General features: G+C 40.4%; 1 protein-coding gene across 1 annotated transcript in view; it reads right to left on the reverse strand.

Moving 5' to 3' along the window:
- The window catches only part of LOC139760198 (dynein axonemal heavy chain 10-like), a 25,271-nt gene extending 1,107 nt beyond the window's left edge, over positions 1-24,164 (reverse strand). The window contains exons 1-2 of the mRNA XM_071683133.1: positions 24,020-24,164; positions 1,484-1,720 (exon numbers count right to left, since the gene is read on the reverse strand). Coding sequence (XP_071539234.1) covers positions 1,484-1,720; positions 24,020-24,121 — 339 coding nt within the window. The 5' untranslated portion in view covers positions 24,122-24,164. The remainder of the gene's footprint in view (positions 1-1,483; positions 1,721-24,019) is intronic.
- Between the last annotated feature and the right edge of the window lie 100 nt (positions 24,165-24,264).

The raw sequence follows: 24,264 nt of genomic DNA on the forward strand, positions 1-24,264 counted from the left end.
ATAATGACAGAGTGTGGCATAATGACAGAGTGTGGCATAATGACAGGGTGTGGCATAATGACAGAGTGTGGCATAATGACAGAGTGTGGCATAATTGACAGAGTGTGGCATAATGACAGAGTGTGGCATAATGACAGTGTGGCATAATGACAGAGTGTGGCATAATGACAGAGTGTGGCATAATGACAAAGTGTGGCATAATGACAGAGTGTGGCATAATGACAGAGTGTGGCATAATGACAGAGTGTGGCATAATGACAGAGTGTATGTTTACATATACTTCAGCTTATTCTTCCTTCCTCTCCTTCTCCCTTTACTACTCGTTCTCTTTCCTGTAGTGATCATATATTCTCATTACTGATCTGTGTAGCATATCGGAGAGAAGTAACTTGTGAAATCTGATTGTGCTGAAACACAATTTCTCCTTATATATCTTTCCCAGTACCATTGTGTCCCTCTGTTCAATTTCAAAATACTAAAATTCATCCTTTGCAGTAATATAAACACGTTCGGAGTAACCGTATCCTCCACTCTCTCCTGAAAATCATACATAGTCAACATCACAAGTTTGCTTCTCATAAGTTGGGTGTGTTGTGTAAATGTCGTAATCATTTATCATGTGAGCAGCTGCTGTCACATATATAGAGGGTTGTATTCGCTCCAGTACAGAATGATGCTCACACATCTGTGGTGGCTCATCCTTCACCTCTGTATCAACTACAGTAGAATCAGAAACCTTCCCTCTCATTGATTCTCCAGGTATCACCTCTCCTCAACCTTACCTTTACGTACGCCGCGAAGATCTTCTCTCTCTCTCTCTCTCTCTCTCTCTCTCTCTCTCTCTCTCTCTCTCTCTCTCTCTCTGTTCTATAGGTTTTATTTGGGCCACAGTTCACGTCTGTACATGTACCCCGTCCCTAAGGTTTGGATCCGTGGCGGCCATCTGACTGCTGCTTCCCACAGCTTGTGTGTGGAGGCTGATCAGTCGAGGATAGGTCGTCATGCCTCATTTTTCCCTCAAATGTCTGAACTGTGGAACTGTCTTCCTTCTTCTGCCTTTCCTTCTTCATATATCGTTTCCTCCTTGAAGACTCAACCCCACAAACACTTGCGAGATCCTGATTAGAATTTACTTTCTCCTTAACTTGTGTCTTCCACCCGACCTGGCCTTAACAGAGGCATATTATTTCTGTTATGTCAGTTAAACACAAACATATAAACAGAACAGTTGCATAAAACTAACCAAGAAAAGATAAATGAAGAAGGTGTGCAGGTAATTACATGTTTTTGTTATATTCTGAAAATGATTTTTTAGATAAATAAATAAAACTAAACAAGAAAATAAGTTATTAGATAAATTAGATATAGCTAACCAGGAAAATCATCTATTAGATAAATTAAATAAAACTAACCAAGAAAATGATTTATTAGATGAATGAAACAAAGTCATGAATTAATTTCATATCAGTAAGAGAGATCGTACCTTGAGCAGCATAAGACCTTTTGCTAGATCATCTCCAACAGCACCTGGTCCTTCAGTGTCAAACCTCTGGTGGAAGTCCCGCACACTCACGCTGAACTGTGCCACCTTCTCCTGTGTGATGGTCAGGTAGTGAGCTTGCACAGGCTGGACGGATTTCTGTACAATGATGGCACTAGAGTGAAGTTCTTCCAGACGTTCTGATGTTCTCTGCAGTTGATCGTGGTCGTGTTCTGGGACCTGGAAGTGTTCAGTCGGTGTATTAAACACTGAGACAATGATTCATCAATAACATTTTTCTGGTTAATGTTTACATCTTTATTTGTTACAAATCTAACAAACCAGAGTGTAAGTGTTCTTTACAGAATGTTCATTATCAAAGTCATAAATGTACAACACATTACTACAAGAACATATATATACTGTGTACATACACTCTCCCTGAACATCTGGACATATTTTGCATATGTAGCATCACAAACATAAACATAAGTACACCTCACATACTGGCAACATACAACTATATTCCACCGAGTCTCATAAAAAGTATTTCGTGAACCTATATTACCATCTGTTGAATGACCGACTCTTAGTAGTAAGCTGGCGAGAGTTAGTGAAGTGTGTCAAATGATAATACAATGACACGTCTGGTCACGAAGCACATACTGAAAATATCTTTACCAATACAACACATTTATAAACAATTGATTCACGTTTCTCTCAATAAATGTATAAATAAATGTCTTCATCAGATGAGGGTAAGATAACTAGAACCAGAAAACTGAGGAAGCATTACAATGATCATGAAGGTAGTGTAGATAGGAAGACAAACACAGTTTAGTGGAACGGATTCACGAGATACAAAAGCCATTAAAAATCAGACATTGTTCGATGTAATACATAACAGTGGCCAACCGCACTTCAAGAGCCACATACGGCCCTTGGAAGGCATGTAATCACCAGCGCTACCTTGATGACGAAGGAAACTCCAACCGGGAAGTTTGTAAAGGTTTGTGAATTTGTTCATATGTTTGCAAAATGAGTGGGAAAAATAAGTAATTTTTCACTGAAGTTGATGACAAGGTCAAGTCTAGTCTATGTCAGATGTTTATATAATAAGTCAAATCTTCCACATTAAAGGTCATATGAGATGACGTCATGCATATATTGATCAAGGATTACTGCAGGGTTATCAGCTTCGTCCGTCGACAATAACATCATCAGAAACCCGAAGATATAAGAAGGTCAGGTCTTCGTCAGTTTGGTCACGTGATCACAGACACTAACGCTGACCCCAGACCAATCACTGTAGAACACATCACAGGACACAAAACTTCTACTCGGAATGTGATTTAAATACTTGCTTCACATTTGTGATTTCTTTGCGGTTACCGGAGAATAAGAGTGTACAGTCCTGCAGTTATCACGTCACACCAGAGAACAAGATTGAACAGACATGTAGGTCAGACGTCAGGTCACATAATTAGTGGTCACCTGCACTCCACAGGGATTATGATACCCCACCTCACTCCTACCTCTGTGCTTTTAAGGACTTCAACACCTGTATCTCCCCCACTCTGTCTGAGGATGTAATAAACGAAAGTGCTCACCGGTTTTATCTTCTCTTTCAAGAGGTGATTGTTGCATATATCTCTTCATGGAGAAATGCGCTGAGAGGGGCAGCTAGAGGGATGTCTAATCATTATCATGTGGAGGCGAAGGTGAAAATCTGTAGTTTTCAGAAAAGGAGAAAGAATGTTGGGGTGAAGACAGTGGCGAGAGTAAGTGAGCTTGGAAAGGGGTCTTGTGTGAGGAAGTACCAGGAGAGACTGAGTGCAGAATGGAAAAAGGTGAGAGTAAAGGACGTAAAGGTAGTGGGAGAAAAATGGGATGTATTTAGGGAAGCAGTGATGGCTTGCGCAAAAGATGCTTGTGGCATGAGAAAGGTTGGAGGTTGGCAGATTAGAAAGGGTAGAGAGTGGTGAGATGAAGAAGTAAGATTGTTGGTGAAAGAGAACAGAGGCGTTTGGACGATTTTTTCATGGAAGCAGTGCAAATAATTGAGAGAAGGAAGCGGCAGGAGGTCAGGAGAATGATGCAAGAGGTGAAAAAGAGGGCAAATGAGAGTTGGGGTGAGAGAGTATCATTGAATTTTAGGGAGGATAAAAAGATGTTTTGGAAGGAGGTAAATAAAGTGCGTAAGACAAGAGAACAAATGGAAACATCGATGAAGGGGCTAATAGGGAGGTGACAGCAAGTAGTGGTGATGTAAAAAGGAGATGGACTGAGTATTTTGAAGGTTTGTTGAATGTGTTTCATGATAAGTGGCAGATATAAGGTCTTTTGGTCGAGTTGGTGTGCGAAATGAGAGGATCAGGAGAATAGTTTGGTAAACAGAGAAGAGGTAGTGAAAGCTTTACGGAAGATGAAAGCCGGCAAGGCTTTATATGAGCGGGTATTGACTGAGAGAGTAAAAACATGTACAGAGCATCAGATTGGGGATGAGCAGTGTGGTTTCAGAAGTGGTAGAGGATGTGTGGATCAGATGTTTGCATTGAAGAATGTATGTGAGAAATACCTAGAAAAACATGGATTTGTATGTAGCATTTAAGGATCTGGTGAAGGCATATGATAGGAGTTGATAGACATGTTCTGTGGAAGGTATTAAAAGTATATGGAGTAGGAGGTAAGTTGCTAGAAGTGAAAAGTTTTTATTGAGGATGTAAGGCATGTGTACGAGTAGGAAGAGAGGAAAGTGATTGGTTCCCAGTGAATGTCGGTGTGCTGCAGGGGTGCGTGATGTCTCCATGTGTGTTTAATTTGTTTATGATGGGGTTGTTTGGGAAGTGAATGCAAGAGTTTTGGAGAGAGGGGCAAGTATGCAGTCTGTTGTGGATGAGAGGGCTTGGGAAGTGAGTCAGTTGTTGTTCGCTGACGATACAGCACTGGTGGCTGATTCGGGTAAAAAACTGCAGAAGCTGGTGACTGAGTTTGGTAAAGTGTGTGAAAGAAGAAAGCTGAGAGTAAATGTGAATAAGAGGAAGGTTATTAGGTACTGTAGGGTTGAGGGACAAGTCAATCGGGAGGTAAGTTTGAATGGAGAAAAACTGGAGGAAGTGAAATGTTGTTGATATCTGGGAGTGGATTTGGCAACGAATGGAACCATGGATGCGGAAGTGAGTCACAGGGTGGAGGAGGGGGCGAAGGTTCTGGGAGCGTTGAAGAATGTGTGGAAGGCGAGAACGTTATCTCGGGGAGCAAAAATGGGTAAGTTTTAAGGAATAGTGGTTCCAACAATGTTATATGGTTGCGAGGCGTGGGCTATACATAGGGTTGTGCGGAGGAGGGTGGATGTGTTGGAGATGAGTTGTTTGAGGACATTATGTGGTGTGAGGTGGTTTGATAGAATAAATAGTGAAAGGGTAAGAGAGACGTGTGGTAATAAAAGAGTGTGGTTGAGAGAGAGCGGAGGAGGGTGTATTGAAAAGGTTTAGCCACATGGAGAGAATGGATTAAGGCAGCAAGTAGGAATATGTATGTTGGTGGGTTAGGCCATCCTTTCGTCTGTTTTCTTGTGCTCCCTCGCTAACGCGGGAGACAGCGACAAAGTATAATAATGAAAAAAAAAGAATATATATATATATATATATATATATATATATATATATATATATATATATATATATATATATATATATATATATATATATTTTTTTTTTTTTTTATTTTTTTTATTATACTTTGTCGCTGTCTCCCGCGTTTGCGAGGTAGCGCAAGGAAACAGACGAAAGAAATGGCCCAACCCCCCCCCATACACATGTATATACATACGTCCACACACGCAAATATACACACCTACACAGCTTTCCATGGTTTACCCCAGACGCTTCACATGCCTTGATTCAATCCACTGACAGCACGTCAACCCCGGTATACCACATCGCTCCAATTCACTCTATTCCTTGCCCTCCTTTCACCCTCCTGCATGTTCAGGCCCCGATCACACAAAATCTTTTTCACCCCATCTTTCCACCTCCAATTTGGTCTCCCTCTTCTCCTCGTTCCCTCCACCTCCGACACATATATCCTCTTGGTCAATCTTTCCTCACTCATTCTCTCCATGTGCCCAAACCACTTCAAAACACCCTCTTCTGCTCTCTCAACCACGCTCTTTTTATTTCCACACATCTCTCTTACCCTTACGTTACTCACTCGATCACACCACCTCACACCACACATTGTCCTCAAACATCTCATTTCCAGCACATCCATCCTCCTGCGCACAACTCTATCCATAGCCCACGCCTCGCAACCATACAACATTGTTAGAACCACTATTCCTTCAAACATACCCATTTTTGCTTTCCGAGATAATGTTCTCGACTTCCACACATTCTTCAAGGCCCCCAGAATTTTCGCCCACTCCCCCACCCTATGATCCACTTCCGCTTCCATGGTTCCATCCGCTGCCAGATCCACTCCCAGATATCTAAAACACTTCACTTCCTCCAGTTTTTCTCCATTCAAACTCACCTCCCAATTGACTTGACCCTCAACCCTACTGTACCTAATAACCTTGCTCTTATTCACATTTACTCTTAACTTTCTTCTTCCACACACTTTACCAAACTCAGTCACCAGCTTCTGCAGTTTCTCACATGAAATATATATATATATATATATATATATATATATATATATATATATATATATATATATGTATATATATATATATATATATATATATATATATATATATATATATATAGTGAAAAACTGGAGGAAGTGAAGTGTTTTAGATATCTGGGAGTGGATCTGGCAGCGGATGGAACCATGGAAGCGGAAGTGGATCATAGGGCGGGGGAGGGGGCGAAAATTCTGGGGGCCTTGAAGAATGTGTGGAAGTCGAGAACATTATCTCGGAAAGCAAAAATGGGTATGTTTGAAGGAATAGTGGTTCCAACAATGTTATATGGCTGCGAGGCATGGGCTATGGATGGAGTTGTGCGCAGGAGGATGGATGTGCTGGAAATGAGATGTTTGAGGACAATGTGTGGTGTGAGGTGGTTTGATCGAGTAAGTAACGTAAGGGTAAGAGAGATGTGTGGAAATAAAAAGAGCGTGGTTGAGAGAGCGGAAGAGGGTGTTTTGAAATGGTTTGGGCACATGGAGAGAATGAGTGAGGAAAGATTGACCAAGAGGATATATGTGTCGGAGGTGGAGGGAACGAGGAGAAGAGGGAGACCAAACTGGAGGTGGAAAGATGGAGTGAAAAAGATTTTGTGTGATCGGGGCCTGAACATGCAGGAGGGTGAAAGGAGGGCAAGGAATAGAGTGAATTGGAGCGATGTGGTATACCGGGGTTGACGTGCTGTCAGTGGATCGAATCGGGGCATGTGAAGCGTCTGGGGTAAACCATGGAAAGCTGTGTAGGTATGTATATTTGCGTGTGTGGACGTATGTATATACATGTGTATGGGGGTGGGTTGGGCCATTTCTTTCGTCTGTTTCCTTGCGCTACCTCGCAAACGCGGGAGACAGCGACTAAGCAAAAAAAAAAAAAAAAATATATAGTGACATGTGCAAAGGATGGTATGAGACTTTGATGCTCATGTCAACATTATATATGAGAATAAGGAACAATATGTGTGCAAGAACACTTCCTTGAAGGCGTTGTGTTTCTTCTGCAGATCATTATGATATCGGTCAAGTAACTGGGAGACGCTGGATCTTCATAGCCTGAAACCATGTTGTCCTGGGTTTGGTTCACTATTCCATTCCACAAGTTCAATATTAATGCTATTAGTTTCACTATTCCATTCCACAAGTTCAATATTAATGCTATTAGGTTCACTATGCCATTCCACAAGTTCAATATTAATGCTATTAGGTTCACTATTCCATTCCACAAGTTCAATATTAATGCTATAAGGTTCACTATTCCATTCCACAAGTTCAATATTAATGCTATTAGGTTCACTATTCCATTCCACAAGTTCAATATTAATGCTTTTAGGTTCACTATTCCATTCCACAAGTTCAATATTAATGCTATTAGGTTCACTATTCCATTCCACAAGTTCAATATTAATGCTATTAGGTTCACTATTCCATTCCACAAGTTCAATATTAATGCTATTAAGTTCACTATTCCATTCCACATGCTCAATATTAATGCTATTAGGTTCACTATTCCATTTCACAAGTTCAATATTAATGCTATTAGGTTCACTATTCCATTCCATAAGTTCAATATTAATACTATTAGGTTCACTAGTCCATTCCACAAGTTCAATATTAATGCTATTAGGTTCACTATTCCATTTCACAAGTTCAATATTAATGCTATTAGGTTCACTATTCCATTCCACAAGTTCAATATTAATGCTATTAGGTTCACTATTCCATTCCACAAGTTCAATATTAATGCTTTTAGGTTCACTATTCCATTCCACAAGTTCAATATTAATGCTATTAGGTTCACTATTCCATTCCACATGTTCAATATTAATGCTATTAGGTTCACTATTCCATTCCACAAGTTCAATGTTAATGCTTTTAGGTTCACTATTCCATTCCGCATGTTCAATATTAATGCTATTAGGTTCACTATTCCATTCCACAAGTTCAATATTAATGCTATTAGGTTCACTATTCCATTCCATAAGTTCAATATTAATGCTATTAGGTTCACTATTCCATTCTATAAGTTCAATATTAATGCTATTAGGTTCACTATTCCATTCCACAAGTTCAATATTAATGTTATTAGGTCCACTATTCCATTCCATAAGTTCAATATTAATGCTATTAGGTTCACTTTTCCATTCCATAAGTTCAATATTAATGCTATTAGGTTCACTATTCCATTTCACAAGTTCAATATTAATGCTATTAGGTTCACTATTCCATTCCACATGTTCAATATTAATGCTATTAGGTTCACTATTCCATTCCACAAGTTCAATATTAATGCTATTCGGTTCACTATTCCATTCCACAAGTTCAATATTAATGCTATTAGGTTCACTATTCCATTCCACATGTTCAATATTAATGCTAATAGGTTCACTATTCCATTCCACATGTTCAATATTAATGCTATTAGGTTCACTATGCCATTCCACAAGTTCAATATTAATGTTATTAGGTTCACTATTCCATTCCATAAGTTCAATATTAATGCTATTAGGTTCACTATTCCATTTCACAAGTTCAATATTAATGCTATTAGGTTCACTATTCCATTCCACAAGTTCAATATTAATGCTATTAGGTTCACTATTCCATTCCACAAGTTCAATGTTAATGCTATTAGGTTCACTATTCCATTCCATAAGTTCAATATTAATGCTATTAGGTTCACTATTCCATTCCATAAGTTCAATATTAATGCTATTAGGTTCACTATTCCATTTCACAAGTTCAATATTAATGCTATTAGGTTCACTATTCCATTCCATAAGTTCAATATTAATACTATTAGGTTCACTAGTCCATTCCACAAGTTCAATATTAATGCTATTAGGTTCACTATTCCATTTCACAAGTTCAATATTAACGCTATTAGGTTCACTATTCCATTCCACAAGTTCAATATTAATGCTATTAGGTTCACTATTCCATTCCATAAGTTCAATATTAATGCTATTAGGTTCACTATTCCATTTCACAAGTTCAATATTAATGCTATTAGGTTCACTATTCCATTCCACAAGTTCAATATTAATGCTATTAGGTTCACTATTCCATTTCACAAGTTCAATATTAATGCTATTGGTCAGTGCGTTTGGGACTCCTTTGTTTCCACTTTCATGGCTTGAGTCAGGGTTAAGTCTCCAAGGTTTTTCTCTATTGTGTATGTAGTGCTCGTGCAAGAGATGTTTTGCTTTCTTGATGAAAAGAAAATTCCACGAGTCGGGCACAGATGCAGAATGGAATCCTATGATGAACTGATGATAAACAAAACTTTTAACACTTCGGGATCACTGCTAAAGAAGAGGTCTGTTGGGTCATGTATCTTTAAAATAGTTGTTTTGGTTCAACTGAAACCAGTTCACATTTCTTCTTCACAAACTTACTCATCTTCTGGCAGTCAGATGTTTGGGGGAAGACAACAGAGGTTGTGATCCTAGATATAAGGAAAGATATTCTGGGTTGTGTTTGATATCATTACTACCGGATCCTTCCTCTTCTTATGTATTAGTCCTTTATCTGCGTTATATTGTGATCCTACGACATCCACTACTTTATTGGATACGTTTTCTTTCTTTTCTTAGATGATAGATAGCTTTCCTGTCTCAGATGATAGGTAGCTTTCTTTTGCCAGATGATAGGCAGCTTTCCTTTGTTAGATGATAAGTAGCTTTCCTTTGTTAGATGAAAGGTAGCTTTCTTTGTTAGATGATAGCTTTCCTTTGTCAGATGATAGGTAGCTTTCCTTTGTTAGATTACAGGTAGCTTTCCTTTCTTGGATGATAAGTAGCTTTCCTTTGTTAGATGATAGGTAACTTTCCTTTGGTAGATGATAGGTAGCTTCCTTTCTTAGATGACAGGTAGCTTTCCTTTGTTAGATGATAGGTACTTCTTGTAGACATAGGTAGCTTTCCTTTGTTAGATGACAGGTACTTCCTTGTTAGATGATAGGTAGCTTTCCTTTCTTAGATGACAGGTAGCTTTCCTTTGTTAGATGATAGGTAGCTTTCCTTTGTTAGATGATAGGTAGCTTTCCTTTGTTAGATGACAGGTAGCTTTCCTTTGTTAGATGATAGGTAGCTTTCCTTTGTTGATGATAGTACTTCTGTAGATGATAGTAGCTTTCCTTTGTTAGATGATAGGTAGCTTTCCTTTGTTAGATGATAGGTAGCTTTCCGTTGTTAGATGATAGGCTTTCCTTTGTTAGATGATAGGTAACTTTCCTTTGTTAGATGATAGGTAGCTTTCCTTTGTTAGATGATAGGTAGCTTTCCTTTGTTAGATGATAGGTAGCTTTCCTTTGTTAGATGATAGGTAGCTTTCCTTTGTTAGATGATAGGTAGCTTTCCTTTGTTAGATGATAGGTAGCTTTCCTTTGTTAGATGATAGTACTTTCTTTGTTAGATGATAGGTAGCTTTCCGTTGTTAGATGATAGGTAGCTTTCCTTTGTTAGATGATAGGTAGCTTTCCTTTGTTAGATGATAGGTAGCTTTCCGTTGTTAGATGATAGGTAGCTTTCCTTGTTAGATGATAGGTAGCTTTCCTTTGTTAGATGATAGGTAGCTTTCCTTTGTTAGATGATAGGTAGCTTTCCGTTGTTAGATGAGGTAGCTTTCCTTTGTTAGATGATAGGTAGCTTTCCGTTGTTAGATGATAGGTAGCTTTCCTTTGTTAGATGATAGGTAGCTTTCCTTTGTTAGATGATAGGTAGCTTTCCGTTGTTAGATGATAGGTAGCTTTCCTTTGTTAGATGATAGGTAGCTTTCCGTTGTTAGATGATAGGTAGCTTTCCTTTGTTAGATGATGGAGCTTCCGTTAGATAAGGTACTTTCTTTTGTTAGATATAGAGCTACACTTCTCTTAGTTTGATTGAGTCTTGTCCTTTGATAGAGATTACTTTTCTGTTGTTCAGAAATGATCACAACATAGCTACCCTTTAGAGAAGTACTTTGCCCACTTTGATAAGAAGTACTCACACCTTTTACGAATATGGTACTTCCATTAGACTGAATAGTACTTTCATGTTAATACTGCAACACACACATACTGCAACAAACTTGCTAACGCCATATTGCATCCATCATTACTGCAACACACCACTACTGAACTACACTACTGCAACACACTACTGCAACATACACACTGCACAACTACTGCAACACACCACTACTGCAACACACACTACTGCAACACTACACTACTGCAAACACCATACTGCAACACACCACTACTCAACACACATACTGCAACAACACTACTGCAACACACCACTACTGCAAACACACACTGCAACACACCACTACTGCAACACACCACTACTGCAAACACACGCAAAACATCTGCAACACACCACTACTGCAACACACCACTACTGCAACACACACTACTGCAACACACACTACTGCAACAATCACTTCTGCAACACACACTACTGCAACAACACCATCAACACACCACTACTGCAAAAACTACGAACAACACTCTGAACCTACTGCAACACACCACTACTGCAACACACCACTACTGCAACACACCACTACTCAACAACCACTCTGCAACAACACTACTGCAACAACTACAACACCTACTGAACAACCACTACTGCAACACACACTACTGCAACACAAACTGCAACACATACTGACAACCACACGCAACACACATACTGCAACACACCACTACTGCAACAAGCACCAACACCACTACTGCAACACACCACCAATCAAACACCACACTGCAAACACATACCAAAAACACTACTGCAACCACACACTGCACACCACTACTGCAACACACCACACTGCAACACACCACATCAACAACCACTACTGCAAACACACACACAAATCACTACAACAACGCAACCACCTACTGCAACAAACCACTACTGCAACACACCACTACTGCAAACAACACACACACACTACTCATCAACACACCATTTAAAACATGCACACACACCAACCACATATGCAAACACACACCACTGCAACAAAACCAACTGCAACACACCACTACTGCAACACACCACTCTGCAACAACACTACTGCAACACACCACCATTGCAACAACACTACACAATACTGCTCAAACACCACTACTGCAACAACACAAACACCACTACTGCAACACACCACTACTGCAACACACTACCACTCACTGCAACACACCATTTACTCAACACACCACTACTGAAACACACCACTACTGCAACAAACCACTACTGCAACACACCACTACTGCAACAAACCACTTCTGCAACACACCACTACAGCAACAAACCACTTCTGCAACACACCACTACTGCAAAACACCACTACTGCAATAAGCCACTACTGCAACACACCACTACAGCAACAAGCCACTTCTGCAACACACCACTACTGCAACAAACCACTACTGTAACACACCACTACTGCAACAAACCACTCTACAACACACCCCTACTGCAACACACCACTACTGCAACAAGCCACTACTGCAACAACCACTACACACCACTACTAAAACAAGCCACCACTGGAACAAGCCACTACTGCAACACACCGCTACTACAACACACCACTACTACAATACATCACTACTGCAACACACCATTACTACAACACACCACTACTGCAACACACCACTAAAGCAACACACCACTATTGCAACAAACCACTTCTACAACACACAACTACTGCAACAACCTACTGCAACACACCACTACTGCAACACACCACTACTGCAACACACCACTACTGCAACAAACCACTTCTGCAACACACCACTACTGCAACAAACCACTTCTGCAACACACCCCTACTGCAACACACCACTACTGCAACAAGCCACTACTGCAACACACCACTACTAAAACAAGCCACCACTGGAACAAGCCACTACTGCAACACACCGCTACTGCAACACACCACTACTACAATACATCACTACTGCAACACACCATTACTACAACACACCACTACTGCAACAAACCACTTCTGCAACACACCATTACTACAACACACCACTACTGCAACAAACCACTTCTGCAACACACCACTACTGCAACAAGCCACTACTGCAACACACCACTACTAAAACAAGCCACCACTGGAACAAGCCACTACTGCAACACACCGCTACTGCAACACACCACTACTACAATACATCACTACTGCAACACACCATTACTACAACACACCACTACTGCAACACACCACTACTACAACACACCACTACTGCAACACACCACTACTACAGTACATCACTACTGCAACAAACCACAACTACAATACATCACTACTGCAATGTGCCATCACTGCAACAAGCTACTACTGCAACAAAAGACTACTGCAACACATCACTACTACAACACACAACTACTGCAACACATCACTACCACAAACACCACTACTGCAACACACCACTACTGCAACACATCATTACTGCAACACACCACTACTGCAACACACCACTACTGCAACACACCACTACTACAACACACCACTACTGCAACACATCACTACTACAACACACCACTACTGCAACACACCACTACTACAACACCACTACTGCAACACACCACTCCTACAACACACCACTATTGCAACACACCACTACTACAACACAACACTACTGCAACAAACCACCACTACAACACACCACTACCGCAACACACCACTACTACAACACACCACTACTGCAACACACCACTACTACAACACACCACTACCGCAACACACCACTACTACAACACACCACTACTGCAACACACCACTACTACAACACACCACTACTGCAACACACCATTACTACAATACATCACTACTGCAACACACCACTACTACAACACATCACTACTGCAATGTGCCATCACTGCAACAAGCTACTACTGCAACAAAAGACACTGCAACACATCACTACTACAACACACCACTACTGCAACACATCACTACTAACACACCACTACTGCAACACACCACTACTGCAACACATCACTACTGCAACACACCACTACTGCAACACACCACTACTGCAACACACCACTACTGCAACACACCACTACTACAATACATCACTACTGCAACACACCACTACTACAACACACCACTACTGCAACACACCACTACTACAATACATCACTACTGCAACACACCACTACTGCAACACACCACTACTGCAACACACCACTACTAGAACAGTACAGTATAAACCCCGGTACTAGATATCATGTAGCAGTTATGAACCCGGTCCATCATTTTTGTTATGATTTCAGGTTTAGACTTCAGTATTTGTGGATCTGATTCCCAAATTATATCTTCACTTAATTTTGATAACCGTAACGTTTGAGCCCATTTTACGTCTATCATTAATACATTTGAAAAAGAACTCGGTTCAAGAGTCGAATAACTTGAGCTATTCACTGTGTTACGTCTATACCATTTGAGATTTGCCAAATTTAATCACAATCTGTTTTAAATCAGTCAAAACTTCAATTCGCTGATTACTCCTCCTTACCATGTTGACTTATCGCTGGAAATTTGTCAACGTAATCGAATGTTTGAAAACTAGTATCAAATGATAATCAAATGCTTTTAAGTTCCTGCCTCACAATGTTATATAGTGTACAAGAAATGTTGTCAGAGTGGTGCCGAATGGTTGTCAAAACTTGTTCAGAATGGTTATTAAGTGGTGGTGCCAGAAAGGGTTATAAATGGTTGCCAAATGTATTAAGTGGTGGTGCCAGAAATGGTTATTAAGTGGTGGTGCTAGAAATGGTTATTAAGTGGTGGTGCCAGAAATGGTTATTAAGTGGTGGTGCTAGAAATGGTTATTAAGTGGTGGTGCCAGAAATGGTTATTAAGTGGTGGTGCCAGAAATGGTTATTAAGTGGTGGTGCCAGAAATGGTTATTAAGTGGTGGTGCCAAAATGGTTATTAAGTGGTGTGCCGAAATGGTTATTAAGTGTGTGCCATAAATGTTTTTAAGTGATGTCAAAATGGTTAATTAAGTGTGTCCAAATAGTGTTATTAATTGGGCAAAATTTTAATAGTGGACTGTCTCCTGAGAATGTTATTGAAGATGGGCAGTAAAGGATTAATTATTGTATGTTTCGCCAAAATGTTCATATGTTCCGGATAGAAATGGTATTAAGCGTTGTGCATGATTTTTAATGGTGGTGCCAGAAATGGTTATTAAGTGGTGGTGCCAGAAATGGTTATTAAGTGGTGGTGCCAGAAATGGTTATTAAGTGGTGGTGCCAGAAATGGTTATTAAGTGGTGGTGCCAGAAATGGTTATTAAGTGGTGGTGCCAGAAATGGTTATTAAGTGGTGGTGCCAGAAATGGTTATTAAGTGGTGGTGCCAGAAATGGTTATTAAGTGGTGGTGCCAGAAATGGTTATTAAGTGGTGGTGCCAGAAATGGTTATTAAGTGGTGGTGCCACAAATGGTTATTAAGTGGTGGTGCCAGAAATGGTTATTAAGTGGTGGTGCCAGAAATGGTTATTAAGTGGTGGTGCCAGAAATGGTTATTAAGTGGTGGTGCCAGAAATGGTTATTAAGTGGTGGTGCCAGAAATGGTTATTAAGTGGTGGTGCCAGAAATGGTTATTAAGTGGTGGTGCCACAAATGGTTATTAAGTGGTGGTGCCAGAAATGGTTATTAAGTGGTGGTGCCAGAAATGGTTATTAAGTGGTGGTGCCAGAAATGGTTATTAAGTGGTGGTGCCAGAAATGGTTATTAAGTGGTGGTGCCAGAAATGGTTATTAAGTGGTGGTGCCAGAAATGGTTTACAGTTCTATCTCGCATGATGGTTTCCATAAGTTTCATTACTACAAACTTTAAAATAATAGGATGATAATTTCTGAGCAGTGACTTATCACATAATTTTCAAATACCGTTGTTATATTAGCAAACTTCCATTTATGTGCAACTTCTCCTGTAGCAAGTGACTTATTGAAGAGGGCAGTCAAGGACTTAACTATCTTATTTTTCGCCTCTTTCATTGTTCTCGGATAAAACTGATCAGCGTCTGCTGTTTGATTTCTTTCATTCCATTTATTGGTGGACGCATGTCCTCGGGTTTGTCTGTCTGCTCGAGAACGTTCTCTCTTATCAATGAAACATGCATTCGGGACCTGGCTTGTGCCTTCGATCGGAAATACAGATGAAAAAGAACAAAAGTCATTTAATATTTTTGTCATGGCTTCGTTGTCTTGAACTAAGTTATCGTAACTGATAGACCAGTTGACTGGGTCATAACTCTCTTCCTTTAAACATAACTGTAAAACACCTTACTGTTGCTTCTGCTATCTTTAACAACATTATATAACCATTACTGGTTTGTCTGTCTGCCTATCTTTAATCAATAAACTCATTGACTGTTGCTTGTGCTTCTTCGAAAACAATATAAAACAAAACATTACTTTCTGTCTGCTTCTTTAACAATATTAAAAACCATTACTGTGCATATCTGCTTCTTTAAACAAATGTAAAACACCTTACTGTTGCTTCTGCTATCTTTAACAATATAAAACACCTTACTGTTGCTTCTGCTATCTTTAACAATATAAAACACCTTACTGTTGCTTCTGCTATCTTTAACAATATAAGCTTCATAATGGCGTTTACTTTGTCGTATGACTCTTAATGCCCTACACCAATTTTCATACCTTGCTCTATCATCTAAAACACTTTACTTCCTCCATGTTTTCTCTATTCACACTCACACCCTAACTAACATTGTCCCTGAACGTAATGGCATTGCTTATTCACATTTACTTTTAACTTCTCAAACTCAGTCATTTACTTATTTGATTAAAAAACTCTTCACTGTTTCTAGCAGCTTTCCTTGAGCGCCATATATTCATAACATCTTCAATAGAGCATCTCTATCAACCCTATCATACGCCTTCTCCAGATCCATAAATGCTACATACAAGTACTTCTGTTTATCTGAATACTTCTCGCGCAAATTTTTAAAGCAAACATCTGATCCATACATCATCTTCCACTCCTGAAGACACATTGTTCCTCTCCAGTTTGATGCTCTGTGCATGCCACTCATAGCTATCACTCTCCTATTAGACATAATATGCTCAAAAAGATTATACTTATGTGATTTACATTCCTTTTTTTTGTCCCCTTACTTTTATAAACAGTCACTAACAAACATTCTGCCAATCCTGAAGCACATCACCACGATCCATATATGCATTAAGAACCCTAACTAACCAATAAACATCATTCATCCCCTTTCTTGAGAAACTCAACTGCAGCCGCCTCCAGCCGCCTTGCTACACATCATCTTCCGCAAGGTTTTCACCACCTCTTCTCTTTTCACTAAATCACTTTCCATGACTCGCACTTTGCATTCCACCCCGACCCAATCATCCTGCATCTACCACCCTATCATGAAACACATTCATCAATCCTCCAAAATATTCATTCCATATCTTCAGCTCATGTTTGCCTGATGCCACTTCCTCATTTGCCCCTTTCACTAAAAATCTCATTAGTTCTGTTTTCCTCACACAACCCATTTTCAAAACATTCGTTTTTTTTCTCCGATTTTGCTGTTCCTTACTCACACCTATTCTCATTTGGGCTCTTTTTCAGCCCTGCATATTCCTCTTGGCCTGATGCTACATCTTCCAGTCCATCACAGTCCTTCCCTACGTGTAACGTCCATTCATCTCTACCCTAGTTCACATGCACACCTCATGCCTTCTGCACTTAACACACTTCTCTCGCACATGTCAGCAGGACTTCCCTCAATACCTCCCATTTTCTCACCCACTCTTATAATTTGATTTACTCTCACCTATTGTCATCATTCCCTCCTGACATTTCCTCTCATTAGTCTCCTTTCGAAACTCACTTGCTTTCACCTCCCTCTTCCCACCCATATCATTACCTCTTGTCTTAAAGCCTCTACAAAACTTAACACTCCCCTCCACCAAGTGAAGATTAGACATCCCTTCTGCTGCTCGTCCTTGCACATTCACAGTTAAGAGTCTCTCTTTTGCACACCTATTAATTTAGTACATTATCTTATGATATCCACTTATCATCTTCCTTACTCTTCCATGTATACTTATGTATATCCCTCATTTTTGAACCAGGTGTTCCCGACCACCGGTTCTTTCTCAGTATGCAACTCACAAGCTATTCACCAGTTTTACTCAAATCACTGACTACCCCATACCCTCATTCACACCTTCAACTGTCTCATTACCCACTCTAAGATTCAAATCCCTCATTATCTATACCCGATCACTTACATCACAATTGCTGACGTACTCACTCAACTCCTCCAAAAACACTTTCATCTCCTCCTCCATCCCCTCATTTATACCTCCATCAATCTGGGACTCACTTTCTTACACTGTCACACACTCCCACAAATCCTGATTCAACAGAAATACTACCCCTTATCTCTTGTCTTCACACTAACCCCTGACTTTACCCCTAAGACAGTCCCAAACCATTCTTTCCCTTACACTTGCTTCAGCTTTGTTTTATCTAGAGCTGGAACATGCATGTTCCTCCCCTCAATGTGCTACCTGGACCTCTCTCCTATACATCCATACACATTCACACACTGAGTCTTCTTCTATTCCAAGTTTTACACTCTGAAATACAAGATAGTGAGGGTTTCCAGCACCTGGCATTTTAAGTCACTCCGTATGACACACAGGCAATATATAGGAAGCTTTCTTATCTTTTATCCTCTAATTAATGAATGTAACAATATATGTTATTATGGTATAAATATTAATATATGCTAGTATAGTATAGATTACAATATATGCTAGTATAGTACAGATAACAATATATGTTACTATGGTACAGATAACAATATATGTTAGTAGAGTACAGATAACAATATATGCTAGTATAGTATAGATAACAATATATGTTAGTATGGTTCAGATAACAATATATGTTAGTAGAATACAGATAACAATATATCTATATATGTCAGTATAGTATTTTAACTTTCTAAAATGGGAAACAGAAGAAGGAGTCACGCGGGGAGCGCTCATCCTCCTCGAAGGCTCAGATTTGGGTGACTAAATGTGTGTGGATGTAACCAAGATGACAAAAAGGGAGAGATACGTAGTATGTTTGAGGAAAGGAACCTGGATGTTTTGGCTCTGAGTGAAACGAAGCTCAAGGGTAAAGGGGAAGAGTGGTTTGGGAATGACTTGGGAGTAAAGTCAGGGGTTAGTGAGAGGACAAGAGCACTGGAAGGAGTAGCAGTACTCCTGAAACAGGAGTGGCGGGAGTATGTGATAGAGTGTAAGAAAGTAAACTCTAGATTGATATGGGTGGAACTGAAAGTGGATGGAGAGAGATGGGTGAATATTAGTGCATATGCACCTGGGCAGGTAAAGAAAGACCATGAGAGGCAAGTGTTTTGGGAGCAGCTGAGTGAGTGTGTTAGTAGTTTTGGTGCACGAGACCGGGTTATAGTGAAGGGTGATTTGAATGCAAAGGTGAGTAATGTGGCAGTTGAGGGAATAATTGGTGTACATGGGGTGTTCAGTGTTGTAAATGGAAATGGTGAAGAGCTTGTAGATTTATGTGCTGGTGATTGGGAATACCTGGTTTAAAAAGCGAGATATACATAAGTATACGTACGTAAGTAGGAGAGATGGCCAGAGAGCATTATTGGATTACGTGTTGATTGATAGACGCGCGAAAGAGACTTTTGGATGTTAATGTGCTGAGAGGTGCAACTGGAGGGATGTCTGATCATTATCTTATGGAGGCGAAGGTGAAGATTTGTAGAGGTTTTCAGAAAAGAAGAAAGAATGTTGGGGTGAAGAGTAAGTGAGCTTGGGAAGGAGACTTGTGTGAGGAAGTACCAGGACAGACTGAGTACAGAATGGAAAAAGGTGAGAACAAAGGACGTAAGGGGAGTGGGGTAGGAATGGAATGTATTTAAGGAAGCAGTGATGGCTTTCGCAAACGATGCTTGTGGCATGAGAAGCGTGGGAGATGGCCAGATTAGAAAGAGTAGTGAGTGGTGGGATGAAGAAGTGAGATTATTAGTGAAAGAGAAGAGAGGCATTTGGACAACTTTTTCAAGGAAATAATGCAAATGACTGGGAGATGTATAAAAGAAAGAGACAGGAGGTCAAGAGAAAGGTGCAAGAGGTGAAAAAGAGGGCAAATGAGAGTTGGGGCGAGAGAGTATCATAAAATTTTAGGGAGAATAAAAAGATGTTTTTGAGGGAGGTAAATAAAGTGCGTAAGACAAGGGAGCGAATGGGAACTTCAGTGAAAGGGGCTAATGGGAAGGTGATAACAAGTAGTGGCGATGTGAGAAGGAGATGGAGTGAGTATTTTGAAGGTTTGATGAATGTGTTTGATGATAGAGTGGCAGATATAGGGTGTTTTAGTCAAGGTGGTGTGCAAAGTGAGAGGGTTAGGGAGAATGATCTGGTAAACAGAGAAGAGGTAGTAAAAGCTTTGCGGAAGATGAAAGCCGGCAAGGCAGCAGGTTTGGATGGTGTTGCAGTGGAATTTATCAAAAAAGGGGGTGACTGTATTGTCGACTGGTTGATAAGGTTATTTAATGTATGTATGACTCATGGTGAGGTGCCTGAGGATTGGCGGAATGCTTGCATAGTGCCATTGTACAAAGGCAAAGGGGATAAGAGTGAGTGCTCAAATTATAGGAGGGTATTGACTGAGAGGGTGAAGGCATGTACAGAGCATCAGATTAGGGAAGAGCAGTGTGGTTTCAGAAGTGGTAGAGGATGTGTGGATCAGGTGTTTGCTTTGAAGAATGTATGTGAGAAATACTTAGAAAAGCAAATGGATTTGTATGTAGCATTTATGGATCTGGAGAAGGCATATTACAGAGGTGATAGAGATGCTCTGTGGAAGGTATTAGAAATATATGGAGTGGAGGCAAGTTGTTAGAAGCAGTGAAAAGTTTTTATCGAGAATGTAAGGCATGTGCACGTGTAGTAAGAGAGGAAAATGATTGGTTCTATGTGAATGTAGATTTGCGGCAGGGGTGTGTGATGTCTCCATGGTTGTTTAATTTGTTTATGGATGGGGTTGTTAGGGAGGTGAATGCAAGAGTTTTGGAAAGAGGGGCAAGTATGCAGTCTGTTGTGGATGAGAGAGCTTGGGAAGTGAGTCAGTTGTTATTCGCTTTTGATACAGCGCTGGTGGCTGATTCATGTGAGAAACTGCAGAAGCTGGTGACTGAGTTTGGTAAGTGTGTGAAAGAAGAAAGCTGAGAGTAAATGTGAGTAAGAGCAAGGTTATTAGGTACAGTAGGGTTGAGGGTCAAATTAATTGGGAGGCAAGTTTGAATGGAGAAAAACTAGAGGAAGTGAAGTGTTTTAGATATCTGTGAGTGGATTGGGCAGAGATGGAACCATGGAAGCAGAAGTGAATCATAGGGTGGGGGAGGGGGTGAAAGTTCTGGGAGCGTTGAAGAATGTGTGGAAGTCGAGAACATTATCTCGGAAAGCAAAAATGGTTATGTTTGAAGGGTTGCAAGGCTTGGGCTATAGACAGAGTTGTGCGGAGGTTGGATGTGCTGGAAATGAGATTTTTGAAGACAATATGTGGTGTGAGGTGGTTTGATCGAGTAATAATACGGTAAGAGAGATGTGTGGTAATAAAAAGAGTGTGGTTGAGAGAGCAGAAGAGGGTGTTTTGAAATGGTTTGGTCACATGGAGAGAATGAGTGAGGAAAGATTGACCAAGTGGATATATGTGTCAGAGGTGGAGGGAACGAGAAGTGGGAGACCAAATTGGAGGTGGAAAGATGGAGAGAAAAAGATTTTGAGTGATCGGGGCCTGAACATGTAGGAGGGTGAAAGGCGTGCAAGGAATAGAGTGAATTGGAACGATGTGGTATACCGGGGTCGATGTGCTGTCAATGGATTGAACCAGGGCATGTGAAGCGTCTGGGGTAAACCATAGAAAGATCTTTGGGGCCTGGATGTGGAAAGGAGCTGTGGTTTCGGTGCATTATCACATTACAGCTAGAGACTGAGTGTAAACGAATGTGGCCTTTGTTGTCTTTTCCTAGCGCTACCTCGCGCACATGAGGGGGGAGGGTGTTGTTATTTCATGTGTAGCGGGGTGGCGATGGGAATGAATAAAGGCAGACAGTATGAATTATGTGCTTGTGTATATACGTATGTGTCTGTGTGTGTATATATATGTATACGCTGAGATGTATAGGCATGTATATTTGCGAGTGTGGACGTGTATGTATATACATGTGTATGTGGGTGGGTTGGGCCATTCTTTCGTCTGTTTCTTTGCGCTACCTCGCTAACGCGGGAGACAGCGACAAAGCAAAATGAATAAATAAATAAATATAATATAGTACAGATAACAATATTTGTTAGTATGGTACAGATAACAATATTATGTTAGTATAATATAGATAACAATATATGTTAGTATGGTACAGATAACAATATATGTTAGTATGGTACAGATAACAATATATGTTAGTATAATATAGATAACAATATATGTTAGTATGGTACAGATAACAATATATGTTAGTATAATATAGATAACAATATATGTTAGTATGGTACAGATAACAATATATGTTAGTATGGTACAGATAACAATATATGTTAGTATGGTACAGATAACAATATATGTTAGTATGGTACAGATAACAATATATGTTAGTATGGTACAGATAACATGAGATACATCTTATCTGAGTTTCATTTTAAAGGAAGAAAAAGTAAGATACGGTCATCCAAAAGTGGCCTATACACAACGTATCTCGGAAACATCTTTACATGTATTTTTCACGTCCCACAGAATGACGCAATCACAATAACAGGGAATGATGAGTTGGCACCAGCTAGGCTATCCTGGCCAAGTAGGCACTAGCTAGATTACCCTAGCCAAGTGGGCACTAGCTAGGCTACCCTGGCCAAGTAGGCACTAGCTAGATTACCCTAGCCAAGTGGGCACTAGCTAGGCTACCCTGGCCAAGTAGGCACTAGCTAGATTACCCTAGCCAAGTGGGCACTAGCTAGGCTACCCTGGCCAAGTAGGCATTAGCTAGATTACCCTAGCCAAGTGGGCACTAGCTAGGCTACCCTGGCCAAGTAGGCACTAGCTAGATTACCCTAGCCAAGTGGGCACTAGCTAGGCTACCCTGGCCAAGTAGGCACTAGCTAGATTACCCTAGCCAAGTGGGCACTAGCTAGGCTACCCTGGCCAAGTAGGCACTAGCTAGATTACCCTAGCCAAGTGGGCACTAGCTAGGCTATCCTGGCCAAGTAGGCACTAGCTAGATTACCCTAGCCAAGTGGGCACTAGCTAGGCTACCCTGGCCAAGTAGGCACTAGCTAGATTACCCTAGCCAAGTGGGCACTAGCTAGGCTACCCTGGCCAAGTAGGCACTAGCTAGATTACCCTAGCCAAGTGGGCACTAGCTAGGCTACCCTGGCCAAGTAGGCATTAGCTAGGCTACCCTGGCCCCTATTTTATGGATGAAGGTTTTCACTTCTGTATCAGATGGTGAAGTTAAAGGTGTAGTGAAGGTATAAGGTGTAGTGAAGGTATAAGGTGTAGTGAAGGTATAAGGTGTAGTGAAGGTATAAGGTGTAGTGAAGGTATAAGGTGTAGTGAAGGTATAAGGTGTAGTGAAGGTATAAGGTGTAGTGAAGGTATAAGGTGTAGTGAAGGTGTAAGGTATAGTGAAGGTGTAAGGTGTAGTGAAGTTAAAAGTGTAGTGAAGGTGTAAGGTGTAGTGAAGGTGTAAGGTGTAGTGATGGTAAATATATATAAGACAATGTACCAACAGGATTCCATCATGCATAAATAGTGACTCATACTTGGTCTCACCTGAATGCCATAAACATGGAGAGTGTGAAACATCTGACGTACGTCCAGGAGAGCAGTATGAAGGTGTGCGTGATCTGAGGTGACTTGTCCCACTGCGCGCATCACCAGTGTTAGTGAGGCTAAGTTATTTGGTGTCTTGTCAAGATTCGACTTCACCGCCTGATAATGCCAGAAATATACAACCAAGTTAGCGAAACAATACATGAATATATCCATACTTACTGATCACAGTAAGTATACATAAT

The sequence above is a fragment of the Panulirus ornatus genome, chromosome 35 (genome assembly GCF_036320965.1).
Source record: "Panulirus ornatus isolate Po-2019 chromosome 35, ASM3632096v1, whole genome shotgun sequence".
NCBI classification, from domain to species: domain Eukaryota; kingdom Metazoa; phylum Arthropoda; class Malacostraca; order Decapoda; family Palinuridae; genus Panulirus; species Panulirus ornatus.